The 13,856-nt window shown below is 38.9% G+C and overlaps 1 protein-coding gene across 1 annotated transcript in view; it reads right to left on the bottom strand.

Moving 5' to 3' along the window:
• The window catches only part of CPQ (carboxypeptidase Q), a 397,534-nt gene that overhangs the window by 354,545 nt on the left and 29,133 nt on the right, over positions 1 to 13,856 (bottom strand). The window contains exon 2 of the mRNA XM_003782559.3: positions 2,123 to 2,330. Within this exon, the coding sequence (XP_003782607.1) occupies positions 2,123 to 2,330 (208 nt within the window). The remainder of the gene's footprint in view (positions 1 to 2,122; positions 2,331 to 13,856) is intronic.

Here is a 13,856-nt window from a genome sequence, read left to right on the forward strand (position 1 = left end):
AAAAAAAAAAGAAAGAAAGAAAGAAATAAGGAATACAGAACACTCTTTAAAGGAACTTAGTTCTAAAACAATAAGGTAAAAGTAGACAAAAAGACTGAACTTCCTTCATTTTGGTTTTTATTGGGGGGGGGGATGAAAGATTTAAAACATGTTGATACATCTAATTCTCTGAATTTTTATTTCCCTGTCAATAAAATGGGATAACAATGCCCCTTCTGCATGGCCTTTTGGGTTGTTGTCAGAACAAGTAAGATGACATATGTGGAATATTCTGAAGTCCTATATAAAGGCCAATGTTATACATTTATAAATGTTGAAAACAGAGGTATAAAAGTTAAAAGTCTGGTGAAATATGTCCAGGTGGCTATAAAATCAGTGATAAATTATAATCAGTCTAGATCTAAAAATATGAATAAAAAGCTCCTTTTAACACATACACTACAAGTGGCTGACCCCAAGCCTTAGAGCTGAAACAGACTTTGAAGTGTCATGCTGGACAATTCTTCTGGCACTCCTAGGTTGTAGCCTGGGTTTCTAAATGTCTTCATTATTCCAGAAAAAAAAAAAAATAAACCATGCCAATGAACCCTGGCAGATCACTGTGCATTAAGTCATCTGGGAATTTATTAGTCTTATGAGTAGTAGTTCTTAAATAAAGATTCCTGGCAATTGCCCAGTTTCACAAAGCAATAGACTAGCTCCATAATTTAAGTCTCATGACCAGAGAAAGGATGGTAAATGGCCACAGCTTGCTGAGTATGTTATTCCAAGGGGTAATTGAGGTATTCTGGGAAGCAAGTTAGCCATTTTAGGACTTCCCTCCTGGGAAGATTAACCACCCCAAAGAATATGGCCCAATCATTATATCACTAGTCACGAAACCTTTAAACACTCCACAAAGAACATTATTTTTAGCACTATGACATCAGTGTAACTAGTTTCTCTCTCATAAAACTCCTGACAAGAAGTTCTAACATACGCCATCATTTTCCCCTGGGAAGACATCCCTGCAAAAGAAAAATGTCCTTTACTTTTCTCTGCACTTGTACACAACTCCCCTTTGACTGGGTTTCCTTGTTGCTGAAGTCTCCTTCTCAGTTATTTTATTTTCGTGAGTGTAGAGTGCTAATTAAGGTCAAGCAGTTATGTCTCAGTTCCAAATAGCAACTGTGCAGAATAAATAACTTTTCCTTACAAAAAATCCAGTCTTGAGACCCACATAAACCCTATCTGCAATTATTTTTTTGCCTTTAAAAAAAAATCTTAGACCCAGCCACAATGCTGACATGGTATTTCTTTTATTCATGTTTCTCATATATTTTATGACTACTGTAATAACTATTAACATCTAACACATCAATTTTTGGACCTTTTATCTACTGAAATACTGAGTTTCATTCCTAGGACTAAGGGACAATAAAGTACTTAGACATTACCTCAATCAACACTAAAAAGATAAGCCTTACTTTGCCCTAAAACAATATCATCAAACATTTACATAGACTTTTTTAGATAATCAAGTATGTTTCATAAATTTGCCTCATTTAATCTCAAATTTGTTCTGTACATTTATTCTTCTTCTGGTTAGCAGAAGAAAATTATGAGACCCACAGAAGCTTACAAGCATTCCCAAGTCTACACAGTTGTTTAGGACCACAGCCAGACCTATTTCCAGGGTCCTCTAATTCCCTAACTCTTTCCACTGCACCGCAGAGGGCCCCCATCATGTTACCCCCTCTCCTTTTATTTAACTTCTCTAGCAACATGGAAAACAGTCTGGCTCTCTCTCTGAAGTCAGTAAGAATCATTGATGAAACACAGACATAAATTCAGTTCTTCTTCCAGTGAAAATACATAACATATTAGTTATATAAGGAATGTTATGGGATTATTGTGGATGTGGAAAGCTTGAAAGCTTTTTAAAGGAATGCACAAATGATGCTTGGCATCTTGAAAAGGCCAGAGAAGATATTACAAACAAATGACCAAATGTGGAATGAGGGGAAATTCCATTAACAATCAAGTATTTTCAGCTACATGGTTTGTTTTTATTTCATAAAGGCACTTCTTTCATGGAAAACCCTTGTTTTTGAAAGGATTTCAAATAAGCATCATGACCCACCTGTAGATGGAGAAGGAAGCCACTGATCGAATGAGGGACGCCAAAGCCCCCACCTTGGCAGCTTCTACTGCCCCCTGGACTCTGTATTTCACTGATGTTGCATAGCTGATGTAAGGTTGGTTATAAACAACAATCTTCCCTTTTGCTTCTATGGCTCTTCTCTGCAGTTCATCGAATGAGTTCACCACCAGAACTTCAGCTGTAATGCCTAGAAATAAAAGTCATATGAGATTAACTTATGGCTTCCCATCAGCCAGGTTGAATGGGCACACCAAAGGTCACACATGCTCTTCCCTCTACATCTGGCAAACTGCTTTGAGAAGATCAAAGTTTTAGAGCCATTTACCATGGGAGAAAGATTGTGGGGTCAGCCAGTTTCCCAAAAGAGAGAAAAAGCATTCAAAATGATGTAACATACGACTCATAAGGTTTTTCAACTTACTTGACCAGCTAGTATTAAATCATAAATTGCTTGAAAAGATAGCTTCTTTTTCCCCTTCTTTCCCATCCAAAGAGGTCATGAATTTCACAGAATGACGCTAATTATTTATTTAACAAATACATTTCAGAAAGCTCCCCTTAGGATTAATGAAACACATATTTATCTTTTCATAAAACTATTTTGATATGTTGCTAAACAACCTACAATGACTTCATACAAAGGATGGCAATTTGCAAAGAATACGTGTAGAAGCCAAGGTTCTTCATAAATCCAACTTTTAGCAAATGGTTAATGTAACCTCTCCCAAGAGCCACAAAAAGTCGGCTTGTTTTCTTTCCTCCTTTGTATAAAAACACTTTTAAAGGATGTGGAAATGTCCCAGGCTTCTCAATTTACAGTACTTGTTCATCATCAAACACACTCCTCTTCTCCAAATAAAAATTATGAAAACATTGTACAATTGTTCTGTAACCCTGTTGTCGTGGTTGGAAGAGGTGTGCCTACTTTTCTCGTACCACAAGACTTGCCTAGGTCTTCCTGATTAGAGACCAGGGTTTCACTTCTTCCAAGAAGTCATTCAAAACTGCCAGACTACTAAAAATACAACTCGATGGGGTAGTTAGAGTGACAAGAAAAAATATTTAGACACAAAGGCCAGAGGTAGTCACTAAATGTAACACCTAAAGGAAAGTGGTAGGAGCCTACGGTTTTGCGGTGTTAGCCATTAAGTCCGGAAATATATCAGTAAAACCCCAAGTATCATATATTTAGCGTACTTAATATTGCAAACTGGAGAATTAGTTTTTTCTGAAAGCTTAACAAATGTGAACTGTTACTCAGAAAATCTTTTTAAAATGCACTGCAGGTACCAGAGAATTCTTGCTTTCAGGGTAGGCTGCATTATAATGGACCCTTTGGGCTGGCTCCTTTCCTGCTTCTGTTTTCACTATCCAGTCTGAATTTGTACTTTTACTTTAAAGTGATTGGCTACAAATCTATAAGCATGTCTCTACCAATACTCAGAACTTAAAATATAATCTAGAAGAAGCAATTTATAATTATGAAAAGTAAGGAAACCACCAGTTTTTTTCCCACATGATAAGCATGCATTCAAATACAAATACAAATAGGTATGTGGCTAGACAGATTTTGAGATTCATAACTTTCTGAAGCCTGAAGTTACCTTGAAATTTGACTGGCGTTATTGTTGGCATAGTATGGGGATTTTGCTGATGGTTTTCAGCTGCTCCTAATGAATAACAGGTTCAATGGTCCACCCAAGGGATGTCCCAGCCATGGGGTAATTTTGGTATCTGGATTAGAGCCACTAGAAATGAAGCCAAATTTCTATAAATTTTCATGGGCCACTGCAAAATTAAAGTCATACGAGAGTGGTATTTCACTATGGTCTACGCTTCAATTCAAATTCTTTTAACAACCAAAAAAGTAGAGTCCGGAAGAGCCAAATCCTTACCTAGACACCACAGTTGCCAATGCAAACCTCTGGTAGCAGCTACAGATCAAATCCTATCACCAAGGACTTGGAAGAAGAGTTCAAATTAAAGTTTACAGTCACCTCTTATTCCTTTATCTCCGTTATTCCCACATCCAATCAATCCTCAAATACTGATCACTTTACCCCTAAAAATCAATATTGAAATCATGTCCTCTGTTCCACCCCCTTATACTGTCTCATATCAGACCCTCGTTACCTGTCTTACAGACTTCTAGGAGCCCAGCGCTCCCCCCACCACTGTTGTCCCAGCCTCCCGCCTCGCTCCCTCAAATTTAACCTCCGCAGAGCTGCCAGAGTGGCCTGCTTCGACGACTGAAAATCCAGATCTGCCTATGAGACCTGACATTTCCTCTTCATTTCAACATACTATTCAAAGTCTATGTCTAGAGACACTGGCTCCCTTTTATTTTAAATTTCATCAATATTAAACTTAAAAGGTCCCACTTTTACACCGTTTCACTCCTCAGGGTCTTCATTTATGCCTTGTATATCACGCCTTGTGGACCCCATTCTCCCAACTTCATCATGGGACCAACCTCTATCTATCCCTCAGGATTCCATTGAAGAATCACTTCTTTCAGGCACATTCCCGGGCCTCCTCTCTCCCGTCCCATCCTTCCACTCCCACCTCAGGGAAGGCTGGGTCACACACCATCCTCCTCTAGACTTTCAGGGCACCCTGGGCATGGGAAAAATGAAATTTTCCCTAGTTATGGCCTTCTCCATTGCTTAAACTGATTTTCTCAGAGTTTGGGGGGCATGTTCATCTTTGTTTGTATCCCTAGGGACTAACACAGTGCTTGGTGTACGTATAGGCAACAATCATTGAACACTCTTTGAGTGGCACTACTCCAAAGACGCAACCACTGACAGGGTCTGAAGCATCTTCACTAGTGTCCAGTTTTACCATTAATGTTGGATAGCCCTTCTCCTATGGGAGCCCTACAGTCTGACTCCCTTACTACACTGAGTATAGTCATTGCAAAACAATGACTAAGCAGAATAGGTCTTGGGGCAGTCAAACTATAAATATGAATTCCAAGTACAAAAACTCAGATACTTGAACTTAAGAAAGCTCTTCTGATCACTCTCACAGCCTAGCTACCTTTACTGTGCACAAAAGTGTACATCTGTTATTGAAGTTCTCCATCTGTTATTGAAGTGTATTAGCAGTGAGAAACAACAGATCAAAAGGAGAAGCCTGCAAACTGGCAGCAGCTCTACAGAAAACAATGTCAGAACCAGAAACATACCAGATAATTCATACTAACTGAACTTTCTGCAACGAAAGAAATGTTCTAACTCTGTGCCAGACAGTAGCCATTAGCCACATATGGCTATTGAGCTCTTGAAATGTGACTAGTGTAACTGAGAAACTGAATTTTTAATGTTGTTTAATTTTAATTAATTTATATTTACATTTAAATAGCCATGTGTGGATAGAACTTACAATCACTCCCGGCTCAAATCATTGCGTAGAGCAAATAGCTGGGGGCATCTCTGCTGGCCCCAAGGAACTTGATTTGCTCTCGTCCAGTAACAGACATGACAGTCATGAGGATGTCCCTTTCCAGTGCTCACAGACCAGGAGGATTGTATTCAGTAGCTGTCATTTGGGAAGGCAGGAGGATACAAAACATTTTAAGATTTTTGCTTAAATTGAAACCGAATAAAATTAAGCCATCTGGAAAACTTCTCTTTTCTATATTAGTTTGTGTTTGTTACATCAAAGGCAATGCTCATGCTGTCCTACAAATCTGCAAGTTTCCACTTCTTTTTCCATTTTCCCTTCTTCCCATCTTCTCATTCTCAACGGTGGTTCAGAAAAACCTCAAAGAACAAAACCAGTGCCATGTTCACACTGAGGCCTACCCTGACATCGCTATTCATAACTGCAACCCACTCCCAACCTCCTTCCCCTCTTAGCTTGCTTGATTTTTCACAGTATTTATAAGCACCAGTTGTTCCCAGTACAATGATGTAAGCTCTGGGGGAGAGGGGTAGAAATTTTTGTCTGATTTATTCCATTAACATTACCCAAGTGCCTGACACGGTGCCTGACACATAATACATGAAATACACACGCACACTACTGAATAAAGAGAAAACAAAACAGTATACTGTCAAATCCTACCCCTGATTACCCTCCAGAATACCCTATCCCTGATTACCTTCCAAAAATGTATATTTCCAATGAACTTGCATATTTCAGTAGGTCAGACAATTAATAATAATAGCAGCATTGAATGTTTATTATTTATACTAATGTTCACAGCAACTCTGCAAAGTAGTTTATTATGAGGATACTGAGGGAAGAGAAGTAAGTTAACACAACTTCTAGGTGTTGAAGCTGAGATATGAACTTTGGGGTGTCTGAATCCAGGGGTCATGGTCTTCCTATTAACCGCATTGTTATCTTCTCTCACAAACATAAAATAAATCAAAAGTAAAGGTCATCATTTTCATTTCAAGAGTAATAAGAAGGAAAAATAAGTAAGTGTACACAAGTTTCCTATGTTTTCAGTTATCAGTTGCTTTCCTTAGTCTACACAAGATCCTGCTCATCAGTCAGGGTGCTGTAATCACTCTAGGTCTATTATCTATTAACGGGTAGACTGGCCTGGGTGCTTCACTGTGGGACAAGAGTCACCAGGATCGGCTAGAGTAATGGAAAGGATTATAGGGTTTAATACCTAAAGAGAATGTAGGGTAATAAGCGAAGGATATTCATAAAGTGACTCTTTTGGCTATAGCCTATGATAGCACAAAAATGATAGGGAAGTCCTCAGGTTCCTTTTTAGTTTCCACACTTGATTTCAAAATCGGTCAATTTATTTTTTAAGCCACTTACTGTGGCAGTCTCCTTGCAGAGACGACAGGTGCTGACTGCTATGGCATTGGCTCAGACCATTCCTTCCATGGAGAATTTGATAACAAGACTCCAATCTCTGTCTCTTCTGACTTGATTCCTTCCCAAAACAGTTAAGAAGAAGAAGATAGTGAAGTAAGAATTTTATAATGTTTTCTTGCAGTAAAAGGAAAAGACTACAGACAGAAAAATGTATCTCTGGGCTCAATTCAGTATGGTAAGGTTTAGGAAATTTATTCTTATTTCAGAAGAAGACTTAACTTCCGAACAGGAAATCATCCAGCCCTACCCCAAAGGAAACCTAGCTTTTTACTCTTATCATGCAGTCTTCTACCACGTACAATGCAAGGTAACTAGGTCCGTGGAATGGCTGGTTTTTCCTGGACTTAGGGTTATGAAGAAGAGGAAACAGTTGTTCTGGGAAACTCAGTGTTTTGGCTTGAAGTGGTAAGGAAATTGCAAATTCATGGCAAGGCAGATAAAAGAACATCAGAGCCTTTCTTTTGGAGAATCCATTTGTTTATGGAGAATATTACGATTGTGCAATGATGTCCTCTTCTTGGAAGAACAATTATTGAAGATTCAAATTAATTCAACAAATTTATAGCCCTCCTTCTGGGACAGGACTTCATGTTGGACAGTGGGGAAAATACAAAGATGGCTAAATTCTGGAACTGTCTTTAAAGACCGTATCATCTGAAGAAGAAAAATGGGTAAACAGTGACTTTTAAAAGAACACAGAATGTCACAAGTGCCAGATGAAAATAAAATTTTATGAAATAATCACATAAATCAGTGTTAATTCTGACTGGGGGAAATCCAGGAAGTTTCCTATAAGAAGAAACTTTAACAGGGCTTTAGAAGATTTCAATAGCCTGAAAATGAGGAAAAGGCCATTTCTGGGTAGAGAAGAAAGAAAAGAAGACAAAAATAGATGAAACATCTATTCATTTACAGTGAATAGGAGGCTTCCTGCCAGGCCCCAAAACAGACAGTGAGACATTCTACAGTCTTCCAATTTTTAATCAAGGTATTTATAGATGCCCCTTCTCCACACTGCGAATACCAGGAAGGAAAATGGTCTTCTTAAAGAAATTTTCAGAAAAAAAAAATTAAAACTCAGCCGTTAGGTTAGTGAAGGAAGAGCAAGGGGCAAAGCACAAGTCCAGTGACAGCTGGAGGCACATGACCACCCTCTCCAAACTGCATCTCTTGAGATCTGGCTCAGATTAAACCTGGTCTATCATCAGCCTTATGAGAGAGCCCAGACGCCACTACACCAAAATCCATGAGCACAGTAATTTACCATCACCTCTAGAGAGGCAGCTGTCTGCCTGATGGAGTAGTGTGCCAAGAGCCCTCTTAAGCATATTGACATCAGAGGACAGACCACCAGCAGAGCATCTTATCTACTTGGACATCTAAAAGTACAGAATTTACACAGAGACTTTTGCCACTCAACAGAGGGTACCTACCATAGGCCCATTCAGCTCAATGTGTAACATTGGACACCCAGTTTTACAGGGACCCAACTCGGCAACTCACAGCAGCAATAAGCATAGAACACTCTGGTCCTTAGAAATCTGATTACTTCAAAGTCCAAGCTTGTTAATGCAGCAGCAAGAAGAGGCATCAGACTTCCAAGTACCCAGATTGCTTTTAGCACTTTTCACAGGGAACATTTATACTCTAAAACTTGAGATATACTCTTGTCAAAAACAACTTGGTTACTTTGAATATGGTTACTTTGAAACATGGTTGATGTGGCTGCTTTCTCCCCAGCCACTGGGTGTTTCCTGGTAAGTGATTGGTATGGGTGAGTGAGGACTTTTATAAAAACCATGGTCATTTGGTATGTCTGCTAAGGTGAGCAGCAGGAAGGCTCGGTGTACCTGTCAGCTTTGAGTGGTGTTTGAGGAGGAAAATCCACAGGTCTCAGGATGGCAGGGATAGAGAAGCGAGGTGCTGGCGACAGCAGACTAGCACAGGGCTGTTTTCACGGTCTGGCAGTCATGCCCAGCTTCCCCAGGAAGGTGGAATCTGGAAAATTAGCTCTAATTGACCAGGAAACACTGGCAGGAGGCTGGGGAGGAGAGAGGGCTGAGGTGAAAGTAAGACAGTGATGGAGGCTGGCCATGGTTTGCAGGGTGACATCACACAGGAGCTGTGATTAAAGAATTCAGTGAAGATAGAGAAGTCAGGCAAATTTAGATTCACATTTTCAAAGTATGATGAAAGGCTGAGAAGGGGAAAGGAAAGGGCTGGAGAACTGTTTAAAGGCCAGCTGCCCCATACTGGGTAAGAGATGAGAGTGGCTTAGGTTGGGTAGGGCAGTCGAAACAAAGGACGGCAGGCCACCTGCAGAAGCAGCATGGATGCCTTGCCACTTAGCGTGATGCAGAAACTGGCTTCGTGGAGTTTTGTATTCTGCTAACCTTATTGCCCCACCTATGTAATGACCGTTTTCCTGGGGAAAGCTGTACTTAAACTGAGATTTAATAATCAGATCATTCAAAATCAAGAAGAAATTTTTTTTTAATTTTACCCTATAGCCATTTTACTCTATAGCTTTTTTAAAGAAAAGGTGTTCATTATATTACATTTTGCAATCTTTAAGACATGGTTAAAACTGGGGTATTCTGCATCAGTAATAGGAAATTTCCATCATTATGTACCCTGGCTTGAATACTGGCTATAAAGCTCACTTGATCCTGAATAAGATGCTTAACCTTCCCTAGTCTGTAAGATGAGAATCACAATAATACTGGCATCATGAGGCTTCTTGTGAGCACCTTCTGAGATGATGATGAACTTCTTCTGCACATTATAAAGCACTATAAGACAATAAGGGTAGATATTTAAGGGCTTTGGACATATATTTAGCAGGTATAAGCAGTAATCATCTGATTTATTTATAATTTCACTTAAACTAAATTACCAAGAATAAAACAAAGTAGATGTAACTGCAGAAAATACTGAACCTACTTGGCTCACAGCAGGGTTATTCTATATTATGTCAGACAACTCCATATTCTACCGAGGCAATAACTTAGGCCCTATATCCGGAAGATCCCATATCTCACTGGACAGAAAAGCTTAATAGGTTCCATGGGTCTACTTGGCAGCAAGAGGTACAGAGTAAGTAATGGAGGGCTGGGTGTGAGAAGCAAGAAATGGGCTTGTTGGAGCAGCAGCAGCAGTACAGGGTCTGGGAGAAAAAGATGCTAGTGGTGCCACCCAAAATAGACCTAGAATATATCCCATTCTTCCTCTCCCCTTCCTTTAAGAGGACAACACATGCCTGCCTATTGCCTTGTAAACTGTAGGATCTCTGTTAAAGACACTGACCCTGCAAGTTGGCTGAGCAACTGGCTCTGGCTGGTGTGATGAGAATGAACTTGATACATGGTCACAGTTGAGGAGGAGCAGTAAGGACCATTGCAAAATTTGGCTTTATCTCTTAAAAGCCCACGAGAATGGCATGTTCCAGATGGGAACTGCTCCTTCCAGCTGTGCTCTGGATAAAGAAAAGACTCCTAAGGCAGGAGCAAAGGTACCACCAGCTGGCAACCCCCCAACATGTATACACATTTTAAGAAAAAAAAAACTGTTTTAAAATGGTAATACTCAATATACCCTGATAATAAAAGATGAATACAAGTCACATTTGAGCATCTCTTGTAATTGCAGAAGTCAAACTTGACTTGAGTGTTAGAATTTTAATGTACTTTTTTCCTTTCTTAAAATACGTACACATTTTTTTGTCACCCTCTGTAAACAAAGTGACTAAGAAATAAATCTTGGCTGTTATAAGCTGCCAAGATTTTGGAGGTTGTTACCACAGGATGGCTGAGTGAGAACTGACCAATTCAGGGGACTTGAACTAAACGTTTTTATCAGAGCTTTTCATGAACTAAGGTTGATGGATGAGATATAGAATAAATACATTGATACCGTAGAAAAGATTCTTCAGTGAAAATTAGACAACTCCCTTCCTTCTTCTATCACACATCAAAGGGATCCAATGAATAACCCCAAACGGCAGAGAGCAAACAAATCTGAAGACGTTAGCAGGTGCAGTGATCTAACACTGGTAGACTAAACGACAAAGAATTTTAAACCGGAATCAATATCATTAAAGTACAGTCTTGGCAGCTTCGGTTAGCTAACTCACTGATGTCATTTCTAACAGAAGCAAGCCGCTGTGTCATGATGTTAAATAATTCTCCGTGCACATTTTCAGTAGACTTCACTATTTCGTCTCTGAACACATTTTGTTTCTAAGTTCCATCTTCACAAATCAACAGAAAAAATGATAGAAACTAACGTGCTGATGTTTGTATCAAGTAACAAGTGTTATTATAGTGTTATATTAGAGGAATAAAGTAATTCGATGACAACTTGGTATTCCAAAATGGGCTCTTTTATTTAGCTATGTCTTCAAATGTTGTGTCCTAAGCTGTTCTTGAGAGAAATAAAATGTCAGAAAAAAATACTGTAACAAAGCAGAACTTCTGTCCCAAATAATAATAAATATGACTTGGTTTCATGATTCAATTTGATATAATTTACCACTAGATGAAGATTCTAGAGACAGGACACATATAGCAGAACCATATGGCTTAATGAAAATTTCTGGATGTTATGAAAGTCCATTGTCTACACAGACACAAATACAACTGTTGATGTTAATTTCATTCCAGTTAAAAGTCAGCACCATATACTTTTAAGGAGGTGGAAGTGAGGACAGTAGCCACATTTTTTAGGTAAGAAAATTGAGGCACAAGGAGGAGGTTCACATATCTAGAAAGTGGCAGTGCTTGGATTTGAATCCAGGTCAGATTGACTCCAAACTCATTTCAAAAAATACCTGTCTTTGGTCAGTTTTGTTTCCATGATAATTTTAATTCCCAAGTTAAGTTTTATTAGGTATATGGCCAAGAGCCGTGGCTTATGCATATAATCCTAGCACTCTGGAAGGCTGGAGCAAGAGAATTGCTTGAGCTCAGGAGTTCGAGACCAGCCTGAGCAAAATGTCTACTAAAAAGTGAAAAATTAGCCAGGCGTGGAGCTTGTAGTTTCAGCTACTTGGGAGGCTAAGACAGGAGGATCACTTGAACCCAGGGGTTAGAGGTTGCTGTGAGCTACGCTGAAGCCCTGGTACTCTAGCCTGGGCAATAGAGTGAGACTTTATCTTAAAAAAAAAAAAATTATTACAGATATTAATCAGCATTCTAAAATAACAGCAATGCTTGAGTTGTTCCTATCATAAACTTTTTTCTAATTATTGAGATCAAAGAACATGTGGATTCTCACCCTTACATGTGATAAGAAACTCCACTCCTACTGTCTCGGAAATGTTTTCGCTCATGTGACCAGTGATAGTGCCAGCTTCCAGCAGTTTCTGGCTCTTGGTGCTTCCGTTCACCACGTCAGCTTTATCTTCAGTGTCTGTGTAGTATTCTTCCCCCAAACAGCTCCAGGCTCTCCCAGACCTTCCATCCTTACTGTACTATCTCTTCTAGCACCTTCCACAGCACAGCAAAGATAGAGAAAACTTCATTCTTCAGAAGTCCTAGTAAAGAAGTCTGTTCAAGAGTAATGAGTTACATGCCCACTCATGAATCCAATACTATGGTCATTGGGATGGGATAGGCTGGTTACCTTCAGCCAAATACGGCCCACCCACCCCTAGACCTGGATAAGGGGCCAATCTAATCAAACCATAGCTGGGAGTGGACAAATGTCGTAGTTCCCAAATAGAAAGCAAATGAACCCTGGGTGGCAAACAACAGATGGCCACCACAGGGGATATCCTTGATATTGCTACAATTTGTAATGCAATGCTTTCCCACATTCTGAATTCAGTAAGTTTGCTGAGTTGAATTGAATTGACCATATTGTTCATTATGCACTTTGGCAGGGTAAAGAGCCTCTCAGTCCATTTATCCCAACCACTGAACTCAACAGAGTGAATGGGAAGTTTTTGATGAGCTACCAATTAATGAAAACTAGACATTCATTTAACAATATTAATAATTTATTCATCCATATCAAAAGTTAAGCATAAATGCTGTGGTATTAGAAATGTTAGGGCTGTAAGAGTTTACAGCTTGCATAGTTCCCAAGAATCTACAGGGACCATTCGTGATCCTTGAATCATATTTGAAAACTGCTATTTTATATAACCTTGTGACGGAATGGCAAAAATTTAAGCACTTTCAGAATTTCTATCAGATTTTAGCATAGGATTTTCAAATACTTAAAGAAAAAAAGTCTATATATATTTAATATAAATATAAGATGTAAAAGGTAATAATTATTCATTTTGAATGATTTGCATTAATCCAATGATAACAAAAATGACTATTTTTGCACATTCTGGCCAGGCACCATGCAAAGCACTTTACATGCATTACTTCTTACACTTCTTATGTCCCTATGTGGCAGGTATCATTTGTTTCCCAACAGTAATTACTCAGATATGAAAACTGAGATTTTATTTGGGTCACAGAGTTTGGTTAATTGTAGGTCTAATATTTCAAGCCCATACCTATCTGATGGAGACCTTGTATCTCTTAACAGAAGAAAAGGAGAGCAAGATCAACCATCCTTCTGGTGATGAAATCCTCATCCATTACTCGTGCATAACATTTTATTTATGAGATGCCTAAATACTAGACATATAAAACGTCTTACAGGCCATAACCACTAATATTTTTAGCATATTATCTTACATAGCACAATGCATTTCCTACCTGCTACATAGATTATAACATGCAGGTATAGAATAATTGTTGTTGGGTGGCCCTTAAATGGATGTTTTTATCTTTTTTATCTTCATTTAACCTAGTTTAAAAGTGTTCATAAAACTATCTCTTCAAGCAGGTTTATCTGATGGTCACTT

Source organism: Otolemur garnettii, unplaced genomic scaffold (genome assembly GCF_000181295.1).
Source record: "Otolemur garnettii isolate 467f Iridium unplaced genomic scaffold, OtoGar3 scaffold00004, whole genome shotgun sequence".
Classification (NCBI taxonomy): domain Eukaryota; kingdom Metazoa; phylum Chordata; class Mammalia; order Primates; family Galagidae; genus Otolemur; species Otolemur garnettii.